Source organism: Mus caroli, unplaced genomic scaffold, assembly GCF_978045245.1.
Source record: "Mus caroli unplaced genomic scaffold, Mus_caroli_1 scaffold_18, whole genome shotgun sequence".
Lineage (NCBI taxonomy): Eukaryota > Metazoa > Chordata > Mammalia > Rodentia > Muridae > Mus > Mus caroli.
Window position 1 is genome coordinate 16,685,715 of NW_028227273.1, and position 24,278 is coordinate 16,709,992.

General features: G+C 46.7%; 1 protein-coding gene across 3 annotated transcripts in view; it reads right to left on the reverse strand.

Moving 5' to 3' along the window:
• Positions 1–19,707, reverse strand: part of Crim1 (cysteine rich transmembrane BMP regulator 1) — a 179,351-nt gene extending 159,644 nt beyond the window's left edge. For 2 of the 3 annotated variants that reach the window (XM_029471628.2, XM_085833189.1), the window contains exon 1: positions 18,814–19,707. In XM_029471628.2, coding sequence (XP_029327488.1) covers positions 18,814–19,144 — 331 coding nt within the window. In that variant the 5' untranslated portion in view covers positions 19,145–19,707. The remainder of the gene's footprint in view (positions 1–18,813) is intronic. The other variant, XM_021186083.3, reaches the window with a different exon arrangement.
• Between the last annotated feature and the right edge of the window lie 4,571 nt (positions 19,708–24,278).

Sequence of the window (24,278 nt, forward strand, 5' to 3'; positions counted from 1 at the left end):
TTTATTTATTATATGTAAGTACACTGTAGCTGTCTTCAGACACTCCAGAAGAGGGCACCAGATCTTGTTACGGATGGCTGTGAGCCACCATGTGGTTGCTGGGATTTGAACTCTGGACCTACGGAAGAGCAGTCGGGTGCTCTTACCCACTGAGCCATCTCACCAGCCCCGAGCCACACAAGTTTTAAGGAATTTCTTTATCAATGCTTTTGGATAGACGACCATTGTTGACACCCTGGTCAGGGCCCTAGCAACCATCAACCTCATGGAAAGCCCAGGAACTTCAGAAGATACAAGATACGTGCAGCTTCATGCATGCTAAACGATCTATGTGTATTTATCACTACACACCAATGATGGCCAGAGACAGTAGGACAACTCTCGATTGTCACAAGGACTTGACAAAAAGAAGTTGTTGTCAGGACAAAGCACAGAACCCTGTGAGGAACCTTCCTGCACACATGCACATTGCACTTATGGATGCTCGTATATGAATATGCACACGTAATGGAATCTACAACATATGTACAGTTGTCCACTGCAGTGACCCATTTCCTCCTATAAAGAACGACAGAGAATGTCTGTTTCCACAGGTGCAGACTCATGGACACCCTCCTCCTACCTCCGTGCCAGGTCACAGATCACTCTGGTAGATAGAGTCTTAAGACTCTATCCTCTGTCGCTGGCATCTTCCTGTCTTTCTCCCTGACCCCCAACAGTACCCCAGTTTGCCTGGACTGTCCCGACCACATCACTTTTCTCAAGTGCTATCTCTGGGTTCAAACGTAGACATGATAAGCTTGTCAAAAGCCAGCTCAAACAACTGACCCCTTCCAGTAGCTTTGAGGGGTTCTTTTCAGGACTCACAGAGCCTCCTTCTGCACTCTCTGGTTATACTTCAGAGTCACTCCTCCAGTTTTCTCCTCCCAGAAGTCTTTCTCAGTTACCAGGATTGTTTGCTTTGGCTTGCAGTCTAGTGGGCACGCCCTCTTCAAGTATGCTTCCCGGTCCTCGGGCTCCATTCATTGATTTTGCTGAAGCCCAAGGGTGAGTATGTTTTCCAGCAGCAAGCAAGTAGAGTTCAGGGTCCTTCCCCAACCTTGTGAGTTGACTATGGAATCACAGGTCTAAGAACAGATACCCCAGAGGGCCCAATGTTTGCTATCAAGCCCAAAGCTCCTCCTGCTGCTAAAGGTCTTGGAAAAGAGAGTATGCAAAGAGGGAGAGACCTGTCCCTGAAGCCTAGGGGCTGACTCTTACTTAAACCCCCAAGGCTTCCTACAGAGTTATCCGATCAGGGGATGGTGAAGCGCCATGACTTTCCTTAGAAATCTCCATGTTTTATTGCCAACTATGGACTGTGGACAACCCAAGGAACTTAGCCATCTCTTCCAAGGTACCCTCTTTCCAGTTCCAAAAGCCTTTCTTGACAACAGCAGGCGATAGACCTGAAATGGGTGAGTGACTGGGAAAGCCACTCTGGGATGAGCAGCTCCAATGTGAGAATGACTGGAGCACTGTAGCAGAGACATCCAAACCGTCAACGTGCTCTAAGAAAATGGGGTTCCCCAGGCATGTTGACGTTAATGATTTAACGATGTGTGAGGGATGTAAATCTAGTTCAGGGCTACAGTGACTGGAGCACAAGGCCCGGCCTGGGTTTGGCCCCAGCACTGGCTGGACCACGCTCCTGTAGTCAGGGTAAGGTTATACGTGTCTGTGACTTGACTCCCTGTACTTTATCTTGTTCAAATCCGTCTTCCTCAGCAGACGAGAGACTTAGTCTAATTTGTGCCTGTGTCCCTTAAGTATCTCATGTCACTCTGTCTTAATTTGTAAATCACTTTAAGACCTTTAGAAAAAACAAACAAAAAGTTCATGACTAGTGTTGAAGAAAAGACAACTCCTGCCACTAAATACACCAAGTTCAGGCTCCTGTCACTAAATACACCAAGTTCAGGCCCCTGGCACTAATCACCAACAACCCCCTCAGTCCCTAAAACTACAGGGTTTTGGTGTGAATCCAAACGAGATTGTGCTTCCCCAGGCTCCTTCTATGGCATTCCGGTGGGCGTTCTGCTAAAGCCTGTGAGGCACTGTCACTATGCAGTCCCAGAAGGCCACCCTCCTGATGTTGGTTTAGGATTTCCCTCCTCAGAGGATCCTAAACACCTCAGGACATTGCCAGGTCCACGCACTTCACCAAGACCCAATATCCAGGGCATCCCAGTTGAACCCAATTCCCTCCCACTTAGCTGAAATGACTCACAGAAGGTGCCAGCAAATTTTGGATTTGCTGAGACTCCAGAACTCTGTCCACTGACAGTGTTCGTGTGGCCATCGGACTTGTGGTCTTCAAGTTGTTCATAATCATTTCTCAGTTGTTTATCTGAGGCTGGTCATCATACATGTTCAGTGTACTAGTTCCCTGGCCATTAGGTAAAGGCAAGCACTTATTATGTTCTTATAAGGACAGTTCTTACAAGTAGGTGAGGGGCCTGCTCATGAAAGGGGACATTCTGACGAAAAACTGGAAAGAAAGTCATAATGAGTAATTTTTATAAAAAAATGCTTTAAAATACTTGCAAAGATAAATATGGCTGAATTCAACTCATTATGTAAATGCTATCAAAAACATTAAGACTTGCTGAGGCAGACTAGTTAAAAACCCACCTGTGTGTCCTTCTGGGATGACAGGATTTCTCATGGGGGCTCTAGATACAGGTAAGTAAGTGTCTCTCATTTCAGTTTCCACAATACAGATTGAACACTTGAGACGGAAAAGTTTTGTCTAATATCTTGGATGACCTTGAGTCTAGATTTAGTCAACAAATGCTCATTGAGTTCTTCCTGTGTGCCAAGTGCCAGAATAACACACAATCCTGGCACTCGAGTGGATCACAACCAGGCAGGGAGGAAGGCAGAAATGTGAACTCTAACAGACTATGAAAGGCCCAATGAAGGGCAGGGGAAAGGGCTATTTATGGGCACCCAGGAGGAGGGGGTGGCATTACTTTTTCCTGGGCAGGGCAGGAAGGCTTCACAAAGAAAAGCGGAGGGCCTGAGGGACAAGAGCACATCTGAGAGGCCAGGCAGGCAGCTTTAGGGACTCTGAAAAGTGACACCACACCCAGTTTCCAGTTCCTGGCCTCACTGCTAGATCTGGTGGCGCAGGATCACGACAAATGTATTGAGCACATTTCCTAGTTTCTGTTTTTTTCCAAGGGTCTTTGCCCAGGATTGAAAGCAGGTTGGAAAACCTCAAACTTTAGGAGCAAGACGCTTGGGTCTTTTAATTCAGCACCGATTTTCTCCCTTACCCGTGGCCTTTCCTGTAAAACTATGCAAATTACCACCGCCCTATGGGAAGTGTAACGATTATTACACTAAGATTAGAAACAATCCTAATGATTATGCATATGAGGTACACCCCTCTAACATAAAAATGTTGCCTCTTCTTCCCGTATGCCACGCCACCCCTCTCTTTTTACTTCCTAATATCTCCTATTTTTCCATTCTCTCAAGAAACATTATCACCCAAGCATTTTTTTTTACCCAAGGGCATGAGCTTACACATCCACAGACAATTTAAAAAATATAATCCACAGGCTATTTTCATTGCCAAATGCAGCTGCAATTATGTATTTCTCTTGGACGTGTTTTATGTTATTAAAACTTGTAAATACTTTATCTCCCTCAAGTTTTCCAGCTCTCTGCTGGCAGACTCTTTTCTTTTTCCTCTGTCTTTCTAAGGGTCTAATATAATTTTCTGAATAGCAAATCAATAAACTTGGCTGCTGAGGTCTCACCTCTTCCCAGTTTAGTCTTTGAAAATAATATAATCTCTTTCCAGCCAAAAAAACAATAAACAAACAAACAAACAAACAAAAAACCACCTTTGGCTTCTCATAGTTTATTTCCCTACAGATGTCTGCCATTTCTCACCCTAAATTTCTGTGTTTTCTTTTGGCTCTCACATCTAAAATTCCTTTATAAGGTCAAACAACTGTGTTTAATGACAGCCTGTTATAAAGCACCATTGCTCTTAAAGATAAAACTTGCCTCAATCACCAGGAAATAAATGTCAGTAAAGAGTCCTACCCTATACTTGGTTCCTCATCCATATTTCAATTAAACAGACAGTTCCAAAGCAAAAGCGGTGCAACTAGAACCGTTCTGTGTTCAAATACAATAAATAAAACAGGGCCTGGGAGATGATTCAGTCGCTAGAGTGGTTGTCACACAAGCATGAGAATCCGAGTTCAAATCTCCCACACTCATGTCAAAGTTGGGCATGTGCCATCTCAAACCTCAGTCCTGGTGGGGGGGGAGGTCAAGGCAGGCCAGGGGGAGGTGGAGACAGAAGGATTCTTGGAGCTCACTGGTGGGCTATTCTGACAAAATTAGTGAGCTTTCAGCACAGCTTAAGACTCCGTTTCAAAAACTAAGACAGCAACTGCATAAGACGTCCAGCACCAACCAGTAGTACACACTCCCAATAAAGCAAGGGCAACCTTCAGGAGGCAGCTCCTTTGGTTTGATGGTCTACAGAGAGGCAAAACACTCAGCGTGCTAGCCCAGAGTTGTTTTCAGTAGCAACATAGAGCGTTCTTCATGCTGTGACCTAAGTTATTGGCAGTGTGTACAGACAGGGACACACACACACACACACACACACACACCCTACTTCTAACTAAGCCCCAAAGTTAAAGTTAAACTGAAAGAAGGAGCCATAACAGCTTCTCTCTCTCTCTCTCTCTCCCTCCCTCTCTCTCTCTCTCAAGGATGCTTCTGAAAAGGCACCACTCAAGGTCTGCTGATTGATGCCCCAGGAACACTGTTCTGTCCTGGGCATTTCTTTTTAGACCAATCATAAAGACTCCTGCTTCGCACACTCATCACTTTTTGGCTTGTGCTATACTTGCCACAGCACCACGGGGATCTGTAGTTCTGGGACCGTGTGAACGTTTTCACAGAATCCTTCAGCAATGAGTGCAGAGGTGGTTTACTGGAAGAAGTCCTCACAGTGGCGCGGATGCTTGGCACTAATTATCTGGGAACAGACAGATTACTGATACCCAGAGAGCTGAAAGCAGCCATGCTGAGAAGAACATGGAGGCAAGTGCAAAGGCACGGGGAAGGATTCGTCCAAAGGCTTCTAAGCACCTCAAGTCCAGCTTGCATAAGGTTTTGGCAAGGGACTGCTAGAGAAGGAGGGCGGACTGTGAGGGTGGGCAATGTGAAGAAGGGGCAATGTGAGTATCCACTGAGCCTGCCAGCATACACTCATTGCCCCCCCCCCACATATATACTCACACATGCACGCACACACACACACACACACACACACACACACACACACACACACACACACTTCTCAGAGTTCTGAGAGCCAAGTCCTTAGAGACAGGACATCAGCTAGATGTCCCAATCAAGCAGGAAGAGACTCAAATGAGGATGGGTTTATACACCACAGAAGAATATGGGAAAGCTTCTCTTAGGCCAAAGCTCTATTTGGTAAATTAACACCACCCACACCTCAGTGGCTATTTTCCTGATTACTGACTATTAATTATCTAGCAAGCTAGACAAGAAGAGACAAGGTAAGGTCTGGAACAGGATTTAACTTTTGATACCATCGCCTGAAACAAGAAAAGAGCAAGTCTCAGTACAATATAAAATAGCCACCCAGTTAAAATACCCATCCAGTCACTAGTAAACCTTTAACAGTTTTATAGATGGGAGGAGAGAATTATTTAGGGATAGGGAGCAAACTATTATAGAACTATTATAGAACTATTATAGAACTATTATAGAACACTAAAAAGTAAGTCCTTCTAGGCATCGATTGGTGCCTTAGGAAGTTAAATTCTGAGTCAGGGAAACCAAATCATAACGAGGTGCTGAGGTCTTCTCACGCTGCATGCTATCGTTAGGGAATATACAACAATTGCGCAGATTTATCAATGAATCAATTCTGACTGGAATGAACCAGTCAGTGTCATATTCCTGCTGGAGGAGGCAGTGCTGAAGCCTTCACATCCTTTAGAATAATATATTCACCACGTTTCAGGGCCAAGGGCTCATACTATCAAGTCTTTTGGTGTAATACGCAAAGGAAAGATGGAAGTTTCTAGAAAACTCCAGCTTTCTAAGCTGCAGAGTTGGCTGGCACTTTGAAAACAGGTTGAGTGAGGATAGGTTGTGTCACAGAGAGGCTGACTACAAGGCTCAGTCAGTAGCCAAGACAGCTGGGAGCTTGGTTCATGCCTCGTACCAAGGAGCTCCTGCCTCTGTGGCCCACCTCCCCCTGGCTTTTGTGCACTATTAGTTATGTTTCTTTAAATCCAGTCTGCTCCTTAAGGAAACTCCCTGGCAAGTGAAAACAGCAGCAAAGGTGAAAGAATGCAGAGAATCTGGCTGCTGCCTGCAGTTATTAGGAAGAGCAGCAATTACTCAGCTCTCCCCAGTATCAGAGGCAGAAAGGAGCATGCGGAGTGGGGCGAGTTTTGACCTGTCTTTGCGGGAGCTTCTCCCTCCCTCGGCAGTATGTCACCTACCTCCCTTGGGCCCAGGATAACTGTAATAATTAACAAAGCAAATGAGAAATGGAGAAAGAATGAAAGCAACAGGCCAGTTTAGACTTGGGTGAAGATCAGAACATAGTTAACGGTGACAGATTGCAGGCATTTAATAGATGTCACTAATGTCCCTATAATGATGTTTTCGCTGTCACTGACTTGTCCCAAAAAACACCAGCCAAGCAGACTTCTTGTTTTCCTGCTGAGTCCTACAGTCTCCAGCACCTCCTGAGCACTGGGCGGGTGGTCACCGTTCTTCCTTCCCTAACTCTGTAAGCACAAGGTAATATCTGATCCTTGGCCAGCACTTGTGGGACATAGACGCTCAGATCTTATGATCAGAGAACAGCCTTACAATCCCTGATTTAGACTCCCTGCATTCAGGTAGGTAACTAATTTCCTTTCTGACAAATGAAGACAGAATGAAGGCAGTGCACAATTACAGAGTTTTAAGCTCTTTAGATGACGAAGAAAAACCAGAAACCATGACGGTTTTTCTCTTTTCCTCCAGCCCTCAGCTCTCAGGTCTAAGTCTTCAGTGATATTTACCTCTCTGAGAAGCCAGGACATAAAGGGCCTCATCCTCACATTGACTAGAATATGGAGTGACCTGGTCTTTCATTTTTAAGGCATAGGTAAGTGGTAATGATTTCCCTAAAATTTTTCTGAAAAGTATATGAACTTGGGTTCTCAAACAGCATACAGCAACCCCATTCTTTTAAAAATGTCATTTAAAGATCCCTCTACTTTGATTTCCAGAGACAAGATTGTCTGAAACCCACACCTTTACCACACTCGGTTCACACAGCAGCAACTACAACAACAGCAACAACAATAATAATAACCAAGCGCCCAAGCTCCAACAATGACAGGTGAGGAATGGCCTCCTTTGAGATCTGCAGAACTGTAAACACTCATTCTGGGGGGACAGAACTCATGATCCTCATGGGTAAGATTCTTGACATAAAATGAGGTTGAAGCGGGTGGGGGTGTCTAAATATGTCTTGCTGATGTCTGCTTCAGGTGGAACATCCCCCAGGCGGATTTACCTCTCTCTGGCAGGTCTTCTGGAATCTCAAAGAGGGTGTCACAATTCCTCAACATCCAGATGCCTCTGATTTGATCACAGCTGTGAGCCCTTTTTTTCCAGGTCTTTGGAGTTGAAGCTAAGTAAGTTCCCTCCAGTAAGTGGGGCTCTGCCAGCTCAGGTTTCATCCTGCCTCGCCAGAAATTCCTTTCTGTTTTGAATCTGACATGTTTGTTTATGATTTTGTTTTGAAACACTAAACAAGACAGACACAGTCTCTATTTACAGCTAAAAAAAAATTAAAATAAGAATTAAAAAAAAAAAACCCAAAACCTTGGGATAGTTGGTTCTAAAAACATAGCTTAAACTTTAACAGTAGGTATGTCAAATCCTCGGAAGTCAGAAATAAAATATGACTGTCTTAAAATACAGTCAGCCCTACATTTATTTATTTATGTAATTTTTAAAAGTTTTATGTGTGTGGGTGTTTTGTCTGCATATATATCTGTGCCCCACATGCAAGCCCAATGTCCAGTGAAGTCAGAAGAAGGTGTCAGATCCCCCTGGAACTTGAATTGAAGTACAGTTGTGAGTCACCCATGTGGGTGTTGGGAATCAAACCCAGGTCCTCTTGAAAAGCAGCTTAGTGCTCTTAACCACTGAGTTATCCCTTCAGCCCCTTGGTTTCTCTTCTTACATATTCTTAAGACAAGTGTTCTTCAAGGAATTCATGAAATTCTTAGGCAAGTGGATGGATCTGGAGGATATCATCCTGAGTGAGGTAACCCAATCACAAAAGAACACACATGATATGTACTCACTGATAAGAGGCTATTAGCCCAGAAGCTCAGAATATCCAAGATACAATTTACAAAACACATGAAACTCAAGAAGAAAGAAGACCAAAGTGTGGACACTTCGATCCTTCTTAGAAGGGGGAACAAAATACCCATGGAAGGAGTTACAGAGACAAAGTTCGGAGCAGAGACTGAAGGCATAACCATCCAGAAACTGCCCCACCTGGGGATCCATCCCATAAACTGCCACCAAACCCAGACACTATTGCAGATGCCAACAAGACCTTGCTGACAGGAGACTGATATAGCTGTCTACTGAGAGGCTCTGCCAGTACCTGACAAACACAGAAGTGGATGCTCACAGCCATACATTGGATGGAGCAGAGGGTCCCCAATGAAGGAGCTAGAGAAAGTACCCAAGGAGATGAAGGGGTTTACAGCCCCATAGGAGGAACAGCAATATGAACTAACCAGTACCCCAGAGCTCCCAGGGACTAAACCACCAATCAAAGGAAACACACATGGAGAGACTCATGGCTCCAGCTGCATATGTAGCAGAGGATGGCCTTGTTAGTCATTAATGGGAGAACAGGCCCTTGGTCCTATGTAGGTTCTATGCTCCAGCATAGGGGAATGCCAGGGCTGGGAAGCTGGAGTGAGTGGGTTGGGGAGCAGGGGGAGGGGGGAGAGGATAGGGGAATAACATCTGAAATGTAAATAAAGAAAATATCTAATAAAAAGAGGAAAGAACATAATAAATAATGAATGAAAATTTAAAAACAAAGACAAGTGTTCTTTGAATGTTTCAAATTAGGATGTTATACTTGCGTTTGATTAACACTAACACAAAAGAAACCCTGAAACTATGTTTTGTAGGTTTTGTTTTTTCTCATTTTGATTACATGTTAAAATACCAACACACTGGATAAAAGACAGAGGGCATCTCAGGGATAGGTACTAACAGAGTGTCTGGGAAAAAATTAATTTTCTGCTATGTTGTAAGGTTTGGCTGTCCTGAAGAATCTGTTGTAACTTTAACTTACTTACTGGCCCGAGGATTTTTATCTCCATCAGGTTTTTGTTTTTCCTTCCCCACAGTAGCCATTATGAGGTATCTGTCTTGGGAACTCTGTGCTAATATTTACTGAATAAAAATGATACTCATTTCTAGGCAAGAAGGAAGGACTCACGGTTAGGAATTACCAGACTGTGGGACCATACTTACACTGGGAACCAAACAGGAGGTCAGATATTAATTGTGGGATATTTGTGCCTTCCTCTGTAGTAACACAGGCACTCCAGAGACCACAGTAGGCCAATCCATGGTAACAGTGAGGTACTCACTCACTTCAAAGGATACCCCATGCAAGATAGAGACGAACAACAAGATATGCTCTGGCCCTGGGTCTCATGGCCGCACGCACCTTGTTACCTTTTAAAGGAGATGGTATTTCTTTTTTTTTCCTGAAAGGAAAAACTTGAAGCCCAGACCCAAGCAAATGTTCACATTCCACCAGATTCCACAGACCTGGGAATTAGGGTTACCGGAGGTCAAACCAAGGAACACCTTGTTCTCTGAACTATAGAGTCATTTTCTCTGGGACAAACATGAGACCAGATTTACCATCCTGAGCCTCCTGTCAAAAGAGCGAGTGTGTGGAGGAGGTGTTAGTATATGCACAAGGCTGACTTCTAAATTTATATACAGAGAAAGCTAACAAAGATGAAAATAAAAAAGGATTCAAATTAGAATTAATATTAGGTATTAAAAAAATCTACCAAGGACACTATTAGTATTTAAGTATACAATACTCATATCTGTATAAATCACCTACAATATATATATTCATTACTTGTTATCTCTAATCTTCACTATAATTACTTGATGGAAAAGTGCCTGATACTTCAGGTTTACTCAAGGAAAACAAAGCCAAGGAAAACTAGCCAAGATTGGTCTTGCAGCTGACAAAACCATCTGAGTCAAGATGTGAATGTTCGCTTTAGCTTAGGCTCAAGACTCATTTGGTTGGCTGAACCCTCCATTCCTGGTGATCTGAGGAAAAGTTAGAGGGCCCCTCTCACCTGCTCCTGACATGGTCAGTACCCCCCCCCCCCATCTCAGATTTCACTGTCTGAGACTGCAATGAACAAATGGCCCCAGCCTTCCCTGTTCACCATTAAACCATTACCTCTGTGCAAACACAGGCCTAATCTAATACAATTGTCATCGTGTGTGCCAGTTTTTGGATACCCTTCTATATCAACTTCATGCTACAAAAGCCAAACTCTTACTTGGGGATGACCTGAGTGGAACCGTGCTGGCATCATCCGTGAGTGACGGCCACCAGGCTCCATCCCAAACTTACTGAATCAGAGTCTGCTCTGTTTGTTTAGGTGTGGGGGTCAGGGCCTTGCACATGCTAGACATGTGCTCTACCACTAAACTATAATCCCTAGTGGCCAAACCTGAACTTTTAATAGGCTCCCAGGTGACTATGGGCCATTAAACTTTCAGAAGCCCAGTTTTTACAAAAAAAAAAAAAAAAAGGTATTGGAATTTTATAACACAGAAACCAGACCCATAGCAGATGCCCATTAAATAATTTGCGGGCAGATGTTTCTCTGGTTCGTTGCAGCTACCTAACTTAATAGAGAAAGAAGCTGATCCAGAGTAAGTAGTTAAACTAGGAAGGAATACAGGGCTTAAACCTCTGGCTTTGAGGTTTGTATCAGGGACAGCAGCAGCAGGTGGGCCTGGAGTTCTGACAGGGAGAGAGAGAGAGAGAGAGAGAGAGAGAGAGAGAGAGAGAGAGAGAGAGAGAGAGAGACAGAGACAGAGACAGAGAGAGACAGAGAGACAGAGAGAGACAGAGAGAGACAGAGACAGAGAGACAGAGAGAAGTGAGCTGTACCAATACAAGTTGTCTCTTTAACTCACGACAGGCTCAATCCTGTGCTGACCATCAGTGGGACAACCCCCTCTCCCAAACACACACACACACACACACACACACGAACATATCTAAGGAGCTACCAGTAAAATCTTCCAAAATATAACATAAAAGAAAATGCACATTACTGGTTAGAATGAGTTTAGGACTGCCAACCTCCCCAGATGAAATACTACCCCACAGGGGGGAAAAGAGCTAAGGGAACAATTCTAATGATGCAACTCAACGCATTTTAGGTCCCTCTTTAACCCTAAATATACAACCTTCTGCGGTAATTATTTAGATATGGCATAAGTAACAGGTCTCAAGTTTAACTGGCTACATTTGTGCTGTTGGGGAATGGCTGGAGGTGAGAGAGTGTGAAGTCATTAAACTGGCTACCTTTCTAAGAGCCATGCTTTCTAACTCCCTACAAGGGTTGAGGGTCAGGGAGGTTAGATGGAGCAAGGAAATGAGCCCAGGTCAGGTTGTTAACCTTGCACTAGGTGAGCAGCCCTGTCAGATGTCAGCTGTTACCACACCTGGTGTTTCCTGGAGACTATGGGAGCTCTTATCACGACCCTATGATTAACCTCACGAGTCAGACAAGGAGGCACACACTCAGAAGAGGATTCCACACCAGAAACCACGTTCTTGTCCTTCGCATTCATCCACAATAGCATGGGCATTGTGTATCTTCAGAATAAAATGGGGTAGGAAGAGAGAGAGAGAGAGATAAGGACCGGAAATGTGTTCACTTTGAAACTGACAAGAATCTCTAAAAGACACTTGAGACCCTCAGAGCATCCTTAAACAGATGTCATCTAGCACACATCTCTGTCCATCAATGGAGGAGGGCCGATCTCAGGACAGAGGATTCAGATCTAACCAGACCAGGTAGCCTGGGGTGGGAGAAGGTGAAGAGGTGAAGAGGGAGACACCTCCCAGTTCACTGCCCACACTCTGGTACCACTCAGAGCAAGCCAGAACAGAGAGAAAGCACAAGAGGAAACCTGCCATTCTAAACCACGGCTAGCAAAGCTTTAAGAATGCAGGCTCCTGCTCAAAAGTTGGGAAACACTCCGACAACCTGACTGGAAGGGCTCTAAAGAGAATTGGCAGGCCCCCTCTTCCCCAGCAACCACGAGTTCCTCCATGCCTCAGATTCTTACAGTAACAAATCTTATCTGTGTGCCCAGCAAGTAAGAATAGACACACATCATCTTTACTTGCATGGAACTTGCATGGGTCCAACCACCTTTGGGGGTGGGGGGTAGGGAAGAGTATCTCCCTTACTTATCTTGACCAAGAGCGTACAGCAGTGGTTCTCAACCTTCCTAATGCTGTGACCCTTTAATACAGTTCCTTCCTGGTGTGGTGACTCCCACCCATAAAATTATTTTCATTGCTACTTCATAACTGTCATTTTGCTCCTGTTAGGACTCATACTGTAAACTTCTGATATGCAGGATCTCTGATATGCAGTCCCCAAAGGGGTCATGGCCCACAGGCTGAGAACTGGTGTCCAGAATGAAGACTAGCTCTGAATCACTACCCAGATCCCCTCCCTTCCTTCTATCCCTGTAGACAGCCTTGTGCACAGGATGGAGAAGAGAAAAAAAAATAGATGAATGAGTGATACACAAAAGCAAGCCTGATCTTTGAAAAGCTGCTTTGGAGAAGTAGACCTGTAAGATGACAGGAATTCGGGGCCTGCTTGACTACTCTGTCCTGCCTTCCTCATTAAATGGCCCACACTGAGATGTCTCCAAACTCCTTATACGAAATGCACCATCTGGAACATGGAGTAACAACTGTAGTAAGGGACTGGCTCTGCCAGAAATATTCACCTTCCACTCCCCACCATCCCCCCACCCTGCCTTCTTTACAGCTGAAGGCTTCCCTGTCATCTCTCCTGCTGGCACCGTTTCCTGAGTTAAACACACCCACATTTTTCAGGAATTTCACAATTAATCTCTGGAATGTGTTTTGGATCATTCTTCAAAGGGTGATATAGTTGTGCTAAGATGAATTCAAGGCTCCCCCCCCTTTTTCTCATTCCTTATCCTTTAGTCCACCCACTTTCTGGGGGTCACCACTTTATCTAAATCTTCCAGCTTCATAATGCCTGCACTCTGTCTCCTCAAACTCCTCAAGCAGATGGCTGAATAGGAACCAAGCCATGGAGAGCAGAAACCTGTACCGAATCTCCTGCTAGCTCCTGTACATGGATGCAAGGTCCAGAGTTTGGGGACTGTTCACTTTTCTTCGTAAATGAACCTGCCTGAGGCAGGTCAAGATGCTTACTGTCAAGCCTGCCCCCCTGAGTTCAATCCTCAGGACCCATAGGGTGGAAGAAGAAAACCAACTTCCAAATGCCCTCCGACATCCACAAGCACAAACGCTGGCGCACTGCACACACAAGCACACTCACACAAGCATTCTCTCTGTCTCTGTCTCTGTCTCTGTCTCTCTCTCTCACACACACACACACACACATACACAGAGGCTCTCACATAGACATGCATAAAACAATCTTACATTCACACACACAAACACTATTTCTCACACACTTTCACACTCATACGTGCACACACACTTGCCCACATACACACACTCTCACATTCACACACACACAGACACGTCTCATACACACTCACATACACACACACTTTCACATTCACATAGGCACACACTCTCACATACACACACTGGCATTCACACACACACACACACACACCCCAATACTATCTCACATACTCACATACACACACTCACACACTTTCACATGTATACTCTCACACACACACACATTCACACATGCACACACTCACAACTCTCACACTCATTCATATTCACAAACACTCATTCTCATACACACTTCCTCACACACTCTCACACATGCTCAAACACGCTCTCTAACTCACACACACACACACACACACACAAGCTTGCCCACACAAACACTAAAAATGTTTTATAAGTGAATGGGACCTCTGCTTACTTAGTTGTATCCCCAACACACTGCTTACAAAGTTTCCTTGTCTCTACCCACATGTAACTAGCAGCGCATGTCCTGGTGCCTGCTGTTCTTGTCTTTCTCCCCTACAGTCCGCAGCTCATCTGTCCTTTGCCAAGTGTTTTATGTGACAAGACTCCTTAACAGCAGCGAGAATTCTATAAGCCTGACAGCGCACATGAAGGTCATTTTGCCCCATTTGTGTATGTGCAGTGAATAGTCGGTCCCGTGTGTTTTGTCAATATTTACTCTGAGGAGGAATTAATTACTTCCTTGTTTACTTGAATTAAGTTTCTCTTCCCATACCCTGCTAACATCTTTTAGACGCCCTCTGCTCGCCTCTCTCTCTGGTATCGAAGCGTGGACCTTACCTAAAGACTTCTGAAGGAGAAAATGAACTCCATTCATGACTCAAAAACATAGTCTGGAAGCCTGGGTTTGAAATGTTGCCCTAACTTCAGTACAAAAGTATTAGCTTTCCCCCACTTCTCCTTTATTTAATTTGTAAAAATCTATAGACTTTAAACTTCGGGTCCTCCCACTGAATGAAGAGGACAGTGTGCATGCAGTGTGTACCCTGCTGAATGTTTTGATATGTCTACCTGGTCCTGGGTGCCTGCTTGCTGGGCCCACCTCCCACCTCCCACTCTCCCCAAGCGGGCATCTTCTGCTACTGACTATCCCAGAAGACAAATGAAGAAACTGTAACTTCACGGGGGCAGCTTAGAACACCAAACCTTTCTCTCTGCTCTAAGTTCTCACCACACAATCTTAAGATCTCTGTGCTGTCCTGTAAACCGTCGTGGAAGGGAAGCTAAAGCAATGGGGAAAAACCGAGTTGTGACAGTAGTTTTGAAGTCTTGGTGCACATCTGCTGTCATGGACACCTGACTCTAATGTCGCACTGTCCCCAGGACAAAGCTCAACAGTGTCCTCTCCATTCTTAAGCACTGTCCCAACAATGGCAGACTCAAGCTAGCAACTTTATCACCCTAAGACAAACAGCTACTGGTGCCTCTTCCCCTTGCCCATCCTCAGGGAAGCATGAAGCCTAAGGCCTCTCTCCCTCAGTTCCAAATGTAGTCCTTACTGCCCAATCAAAATATTCTTTCTACACAATCTCACTTCATTAGTTTTTAAAGCTCAGATCCCTTAAAGAAATCTCCCATCCAGACTTCTTCCAAGGTTTAGAAGTCAAACTTGTAATTTTTTGGAATTGTAGGTGATTTCCCTGGAGACAGAAAAAAGCAGTCCGGCTAAGATTCTGCAAAGGCCAACAGGAAGGCTCACAAGATGCAGGGAAACAGGAAAGGGCACTGCTGCCTCCAAAGGGCCAGGAGGCACTGTTCAAGACTGAGAGACGACAGAGAACTGATTAACTGGCTCCATTTTCCATCCTTCAAGTATGCATAGTCACTCACTTGGGATTTTTTTTAAACTAACGGTCTCAATACAGAGAAGACACCCTAGTGAGCACGTCACTTGATTCACAATTCCAGTTGTTTAGAAATTAATTTTTTTTCTTCAGGGTTCTTCTTGTGGGCTAGGATTGTTGATCTATTTTTAGGGATCACTGTGCCATAAAAACCTGAAACAAAAAGGCTAAATTTGGGCTCCATTCTGATCCAACTCATTCTGTGAACTGTGCTTAAAACACCACCACCCCCTTGCCCCAAGACAGTCAGTATGGGAATAACAAACGTGTCTGCAAGTTGGCAAACAGTAATATAAATCTGTACTTAAGTCGCATCTTCAAAAGCAGGCGGATTAGCCCTATTTTATGCCATGATACTATGTTTTCTCAGGGTAGCCAACTAAATAAGCTTTCAAAAGACTTTTCATTAACAGATACAACCAGTAGGGGTCATTTTAGCGCAAAAAATGCAGCGCAAGAGACTTTCTACATGAATAAAATATATCCATCCCTATTCATGTGTTATGATAACAATACACACGAATTTCTGAATAAAAATGGAAACTGAGGGAAGCACTGGCCATTGAGAAATTTTATGCAAAGTTACAGAAAAAAAAGAAAGAAAGAAAATCTGGGGGTACCTTCTAGAAATCCGTGACTCTTGAAGATTCCTCTAGTGCTGCAAAGGGTTCGTCAGCTAACTTACGTGGTCCATGCATTTTACAGTAATGTGAAGATATCTGACATTTTAGACCGTTGAAGAAAGTCCTCTCCAAATGTAAGCATTACATCATGCCAAAAATTGCTGTCCTTTTTTTTCTTAGTCTCATGGCTTTAAGATTCTATTTCACTGCTGCTTTTGGTGAAGGAAGGAAGAAGGAAGAGAGGAAGGGAAAGAGTCAAAGAAGGAATTAAGGAAGGAAGGAAGGAGGAAGGATGGAGGGGAGGAGGGAGGGAAGGAGGGAGGGAAGAGGGAGGGGGGAGTGGGATGTGCCCATAGCATTCAGCTGAAAACAGGCCTGCTAACTGAAATGTGTTTCCAGAAAGCACTAATTGAAATACACTCACATCAAGAAACACTTCCAAGCATTTTCAAGGCCAACACTTTGTGCACCTGGTGTTACCAGGAGAAAGGCAGGCATGAGGGATGCATCATTTCAGAGGAATGACAGGCTCCCTAACAAACTGCCAAAATCACGCTGTACTGTGACATGGGGCGTTGCTGCCAAAACACTTGATTACTGTAAATGTTCCCCCAAGCATTCCCTTCACCAGAAACACATGAAAAAACAAACAAGGGTCACCCTCTCCTGAGCCTCCCAAAGCCCTTCTCACTGCCCTGCAGTTTCCACTGCATTTAACCATGTCCCTCCCAGTTCCTTACGGATCTATAGGAGTCTGGGGCAAGTTAGGCGCTCCACATGGCAGGTTACAGAGAAGCATCTTTCAGCCTAAGTTATTCAGAATGCCTCAAGTCAAAACATGTGAAAGTCTAACAGTCTGTCTGATGACCATTTTCCCTGAGCTGAGAAACAAACCCACGTTGTTGTCAAAGGAGACCAGAAGGGCCTTTTTTCTGTGTCAGGAAAATTAGGTCCTACAGGCTCTATGCTAAAGGAGCATATCCTCACCCCCCCCCGCCCCCCCACCAGTGCCGGCCCCCCGCCCCCGCCCCCGCCCCCTCATTACTGCCCACTAGCTTCCAAACCAGGAAGGCTTCCCCGATTATTCCACAACTGTCCAAAACCTTAAAACCACACGCAAAAATAAATGCATGTGTGTTTAAAGAGTTACCACAGTACTGAAGCCATTTAATACAGCTACCTTTGTCCTTTCCATCATCTCAGTTCGACACACATCACATCTCTCTCTCTCTCTCTCTCTCACACACACACACACACACACACACACACACACACACACACACACACGATGATGCTTCAGGATACACCCGTGTCCCAGGGGCTGGTTAACAGCAGTAAAGGCAGAGAGCTGTTGTCTTTTCTTGCAAGTGAGCCCTAATCCTTGGCAAGACACCCGGAACAGCATTGAGGAGCCCAAATGTTTGATCTCTAAGTAGACAAGGACCCCACTTTTAACAGACAATCCAGTCCATTGTCAAAATAAAAGAACCCACTATTTCTCTCTAGACCTCAGACCTAATCGGGCACCTTGAGGCAGAAGTAGAGCCATGTGCTGATGGAGGCCCACCGGGTCCAACAGTGCTTCCGAAACAGGGAGGCGCCACTATCAACGCCCCCGCCCTCAGTACATCTACACACCACACCGCGGTGCACGATGCGCCACGGTGAAGCTAGCAGTGCAGAATCTGCTGTCAAACAAACAAAAAGACAACAGCACCAGCTCTAGAAACACGCAAAGGTTGGCTCTTGAAAGGAAACCTCTTGTAGTGAACCATAACTTTTTAATCCAGGTGCAGCTCCCACCCACCCCCTTCAGCCATCCAGAAAAGAGTAAGCCTTTGACCGTTTCCAATAGGCAAATAAATGAGTAATCACCATGTGCAACTTCGCCTGGACTGACATACTCCGGAGCTGAAACTGATTTATTACGCGAAGGAGGAAGAAGGAGGTGAAGAAAGAGCGCAAAGAAAAAATAGTAAGAGTCACATAGGGAGTGCAGGCTGGAGCACAGGTCTACTCCGCTATCAGAAGCCGGCTGCGCGGACTGCGAACGCCCTCGGTGCCACACTGCGCTATGCGGGCAGGGCAGCAGGGGCGGACTCCCCGAGGACTCTTGCGTGCCAGACTCCGCAGTGTGCCCCCGCACAGGGCACCCCTGCCTGGGGCGAGAAAGGCCACCCAGTGTAAGCCCTAATCACCGCACCTGTGTGTGTCTATGCGTGTTCGGAGCTCACCCACGCAACCCAACCTCGCCCGCCCCTGGGCAGGCATCTAGGGCACCCTCCAGGGGACAGCAACCGTCCCTCCTCCCCGGGAACCCTCTCTCCTCTGGGAAAAGTCTCAAGCAAACTTTGTTCCGCACGGGCCAGGTGGGAGGGGGCGCGCAGCAGGGCAGCCGTACCTTCGCAGACGCCCACTTCGTACTCGGTGATGGAGTCGCCATTGAGCGGGGGGCGGATGACACAGCGCAGCCCCCGGTCGCAGGCTCCATGGAGCCCATAGGCTCCACCGCAGCTCTCGTTCCTCTGGCGGGCGCACATGTAGCAGCAGCCGCAGACGCCCTGCACGATGCTTCCTGGGCAGCTCCGAGGCTCCTCGCACTTGGACTCGTCACAGGGCAGGCAGACCAGCGCCCGGGTGCCTGAGCGCGCCAGCAGCAGCAGCAGCCCCAGCAGCGAGACCGAGAGGTGCCCGCAGCCGGCCAGCCCCCTGCCCCCCGCCACCAAGTACATCCTCCTGCGCCGCCGCCTCCTCCTCGCAGCCGGGCCGGGAGCGGGGCGGGCGCCCTCCCCTGCGCGGGGCACACGCGCCGCCGCCGCCGCACCCGCAGCCCGCGGTCCTCGTGCCCCACTAGGGGCCCCCGGGGCGCTCCTCCCCTCGCGGGGCGAGGCCCCCGCCGCCCCTGCGGGCCGCGCCGACCCGGAGCCCACGAGCGTTGGCGCCAGCGGCAGCGGTGGCGGGTGGCTTCCCCTCCTCCTCCTTCTCCTCCCGGGCGGGAGGGGGAAAAGAGGAAAAAAAGTTTCCTCGCGGCAGCTCCGGTTCAACCCAAACTTCTGGCGGCGGCGGTGGCTGCGCACCGTTCCGAAGAAGGGCTGGTGGCTCCTTCGGGTCCTCCGCGCTGCTCCTGATCGCCGGGGAAAGACGACGGCAGCGCAGCCTCCGGGCCGGTCTCCGTCTCCTGAGCCGCCGAGTGGGCGCGGTGGCTCAGCAGAAGGTCCGTGGCGTCCGTTCCTTGTGCCCGGCTCGGCTCTCTCCCGCGCCGCTCCTCCGGGCGCTTGTTTATGGCTGGAGCCTCCGCCGCTCCGGCTGCGCCCTCCCCCATCCTACCTCATCCCCCCCCCCCCCCCCGCCCTCCCCGCGCCGCGCGCTGCTCATTGGCTGCCCCCCCACCCTCGGGCCGGCCGGCCCCCTCCCCTCCCCCTCGCCTCCCTCCGGGGCTGCCCCGGCCCTTCCTCCCTCCACGCCTCCTCCTCCTCCCCCTCTCCTTCCTCCGCAGCCCGGCACCGAGTCGGCCCTGCTGCCGATCATCCGGGCTCGGGCCCCGGCCCCGCGAGCGCGCTGCGGCCGGGGATCTGAGACAGTCGTAGCGACGCGAGCCCCCGCCGGCACCGGGCCACGAGGGCTAGCTTTGGAGCACCGGGGGCGGGAAGGCTGCACCTCCGGGTGGTAGTTTTGAGTTCAGAGAGTGGCGGGGATCCTAGCCGAGCTGTTGCTGCAGCCTAGGCTGGGCACTGGCCGGATCGAACCCCAGGAAAGGGAAGCGAACGCGTGGAATTTCCGCAAACTGGACGAGAATCCATCTTCCACTGGAGCTGGGGAATAGACTTTGTAAAAGATATTATGTAATGGAGTCTTGGAAACCTGGAGACTTCTCCAGGGAAACTGCTGGTGGGGTTGAGTGCTTTAAGTGGTCTAGGTAAATATTCTGAGCCTGGACAATGTTGGGGAGGGCTGCAGCTTGAATTTTAACGATCCACCTTCTGTATGCCAGTGTGGAAGGTGCTGTATCATGGGAGGGGTGACTGGAAAGTAACAGAGCTTAATCCTCTCTGTAGTAAGGCTCAACACTAGATTACAAGTCTTGACATGACGCTAGGCTGGAAGAGCCTAGGCATCCTTAGATGCCACCTGACTGTGCCGTTTTGTTTTTTTCAGGCTCGCGAGCTAAAGAGGTGTGTTTTCCTTTCCTTCCTCCCATTTTTCTTTTCTAAAAGATTTATCACGAATGTATTAATAAAGAAGATGGGTGGTAATATATTCTTTGTGGCGAGACATGAAACAACTGGAGAGAAGCTGTGCACACGTGGAGGATTTCTCCTCAATGATTTCAGAGATTCTCCCAGTGATAGCTCTGATCACTCATCAGGAGAGAACCAGTGGCCCCTTCCTTGTTTCCTCTGTGCCCCCTTACACGAGTATAAATAAAACAGCCCAAGGTGGGGGGGGGGGGGAAGTGATTTGAATCATTATGTAAAACCCGCCTGGTGTTGGAGCAGGTGTGAAGTGGGCTTGGCTGCCTGTGCATGGTCTTGCTGCAGATAGGTGGCAGCTAGTTAGATCAGGAGCATCGTGACAAATGAGCCAAAAGTTAATGGCACCAGTACAAGGAGAAAGGACACAACGATGCCTTTGGATTCTTGTTTGTGGGACAGATTCGTATTTCTGCAGAATATTATGGTTAATCTGTGGTAGTCATCAACAACAACAACAAAGCCAAAGTCACCAGTGTAATATTCCCCTCTCCATCCCATTAGAAAACTATATACATTTATACTGAAGAGAGGAAATGTCTCATTAATTATACTGATTGTTGGGGAAGGAGGGCTTAGGGAACCGTCAATATTGGAAAGGGGAGAACACCCCATTTTCTTAGGGCTTATAAGCTGCTGTTGAGGTGACGATTCTCCAGGCATTTGTGACACATTTTACATGGCCTTCTCTAAAAGGTCCTCATACCCTGAAGCCCTATAAAAGTAAAGGGTGAAGTCATTTACAACTTGCTAGGTTTTCTTTTAGCAAAACCAAATATTGAAACACATAATAAATGTTCGTGTCTTGTTGCCCAACGAGGCACCAGCACTTCGTAGTGGGATTTGCCAACAAACTGTCATCACTGGACCTTGTTAAAACATCCCTTCCAACCCCTGCAGAGGTTATCTGAACTTCTGTTCGAATGCAAGAATAAAGACTTTATTAAAAACATGAGCAGATAATGTTGTTAGACTCGGGAAAAGTCAAGGTCAGGAAAGAGAAGAGGCAGAAGTGCAAAGACAACACAGCTTGAGAGAATGACCTCACCCTTGTCTAAAGCACCATTCTTTGTGCCTTTTTCCTTTTAGGGCAATACATTAAGAATTGGGAAATACCACCGATCTGGGGATAGACAAGCAACAATATGGAGGCCTCTATCCATCCTTCTTGAGACTTTATAGTTAGAAAAACTTAGATAAATAAGTACAAGGTGAGAAAAGTTAACAGGCTTAGAAAATACTAGCTCAAAAGAATGTGGACGTCTGCCATAGAATTAAAGTCATAGAAGGAAACAGAAATCTTGAGTACAGTAATTAGTGGCAAAGTGAGAATTCAAGGCTCTACCCGATTCTCCGTGACCCGTATGTGACCCGAACGTGAGCTAGGAGCTCAGTTAAAACATTTCTTTCCAGGAACCCAACAAGATGGGAGGTGCCCAGGAGCTGAGGCAATGCTAATCCATAAGGGATCCTGCTGTCGTCTTTAAGGAAGAGGGTAGTTCAGCTTAGCATGAAAGCTATTGGGTGCTGAGTGATAGAATAGGCTGGGAAAGGTTACATGGGCCCTAAGAGACACTTTAAAATGTAAGAATCAGAGCTTACATGAATGTGGTCTAATGTCTCTTTCTCTGAGCATATTCCCTTATTCTACAACAGTTCAAGTGCCTTCGGTTGTAGTGTCGATCTCCTTATAACATAACTATTAAGCAGCTCCAACCTCAGTCAGCTCATTGGAGGGAGGCATGCTTAGGACAGGCATGAGTGGAAAAGGAGAGTTACAGGCGAAACGACATTTGGATATTTTCTCTGACCCATCGGAAGTCTTAGTAAACATCTCTAAACAAAGCAGATGACAGGTGAGGCTCAGTATCCTGAAGAAGTGGAGGGAGGACAGCAAAAGGAGGGAGACTTTCTGATGGCCATCTGGAGGGAAGAGACAGTCCGCCCTCTATTGGCCACTGGGCAGGTTGGATCAGAGCGGGGATGCACTGTGAAAAGCAAAGTGCCCCGTTGGGGCCCAGCAACAGTGAGTGGGTCAGGGAGTGCAGTAGACAGAGAGAATATGGGAGACTCGGAGCTTGATGCAGTGTGTCCCAAGCTTTCCTACTGGAGTCACATTCTCTGGGATGGTCATGCTATTTATGTGTCCCTGAAGTGAAAAACAAAACAACAACAACAAAAAACCGAAGACATTATCTTTTGAGTAAGATGTATTATTAGAGTAGAGCGATAGAAGGGACAAAAAAATCTTTTGTCTTATAAAAAAAAAAAAAAAACGTTGCATCCATATCACAGGAAGCCATGACGACAGCAACAGGAATGAGTCCCTTTATCTGAATCCTCCCGTCTCCCTAAGCCCCAGCAAGCTTTACCATATAAGGATGCTCACCAAGTCTAGGATCAGATAATTTCAGAGGTAGAGATAAAGTCCTAGATTGAAGGCTCAGTCACCTACTTTTCCACTCTAGATCTGATGTCTGGGCCATGCTGACACCGTCCAGTACCTCAGGTTTAAGGGAGTCCTTGTCTTATCTGCTTTGCCAGTGAATAACAGCTGCTTTGGAGGCACTAACTGTGCACTGAACACGACCTATTTTGAAGGTTCTGCCAGACCCTTGCTCTTTCTTTGTACCAGTTTAAATAGTTGCTTGTGCACTACAAAGCCGTTCTCTCCTCTGTAGAGTGGAGACAAGAACACCAACTTTCCAGAGAATAGTATCAGGAAGTGCACATGCTCCGATGTTTCCAACTATTCAGCCTGAGATGGTGACTCATCCATGGCTCCAGGGACTGGAAACGTGGCCACAGGGGTGCAAAGGGAATAAAGCAGAGACAGACAGACACACACGAAATCTGGGACCAGGCAGGGCTCTCTGATGGAGGAGCTGCAGCTCCTTGGAAGCTTGGGCCGTAAATATGAGGGATGCTTTGACATCCCTCTGAGCTTCATCTGGGTCTGAGGCCTTGGTCTTTGACATGGCTATGCTCCATGCCAACAACACAACAGTCACTCAGGTCTTAACTCTCTTCCAACACATGGGCATCCTACCTGTCTAATTTTTGTCACATGTAACCATAGGACACTTGTCTGCCTTTGGTTTGCTCCTTTGGCTTTTCTTGGGATGGCCTGTTAGATCTGCTTTGGTAGTCGGCATTCATGTTGGGTTTCAGGTTTTTGTGACAGTTTCTCATCTTGAATGTATTTAAATATCAGTAACTAATGATCATGGGAAAAGGAAGAGCTAACACTTTTTCTTTTATGTGCATGGGTGCTTTGGCCTCCACGTGTGTCTGTCCATCTTTTGCGTGCTTGGATCCTCTAGAAGAGCAGCCATTGTCCTTAACTACAGAGCCATGTCTCCAGCTCCGTAGCTAACATTTTTAAAGCCAGTATGTTCAGCACTTCATAGAGGTTGATTTCATTCGACCACAAAATCCTCTAGCAGTCTAAAGCTGGGTCTCACATTCCTCTGGGGGAATGGCTTAAATTGTCTTCATCTTACAAGTGAGAAGTTTTCATCTTGGAAGGCTGTGTTTATGGATATCAGGTTTGGGCTGCATACCTGTTTTGCCTGAAAAGCCTGTCTCTTTAACTGTTTCCTGAAGTTAATAGGGC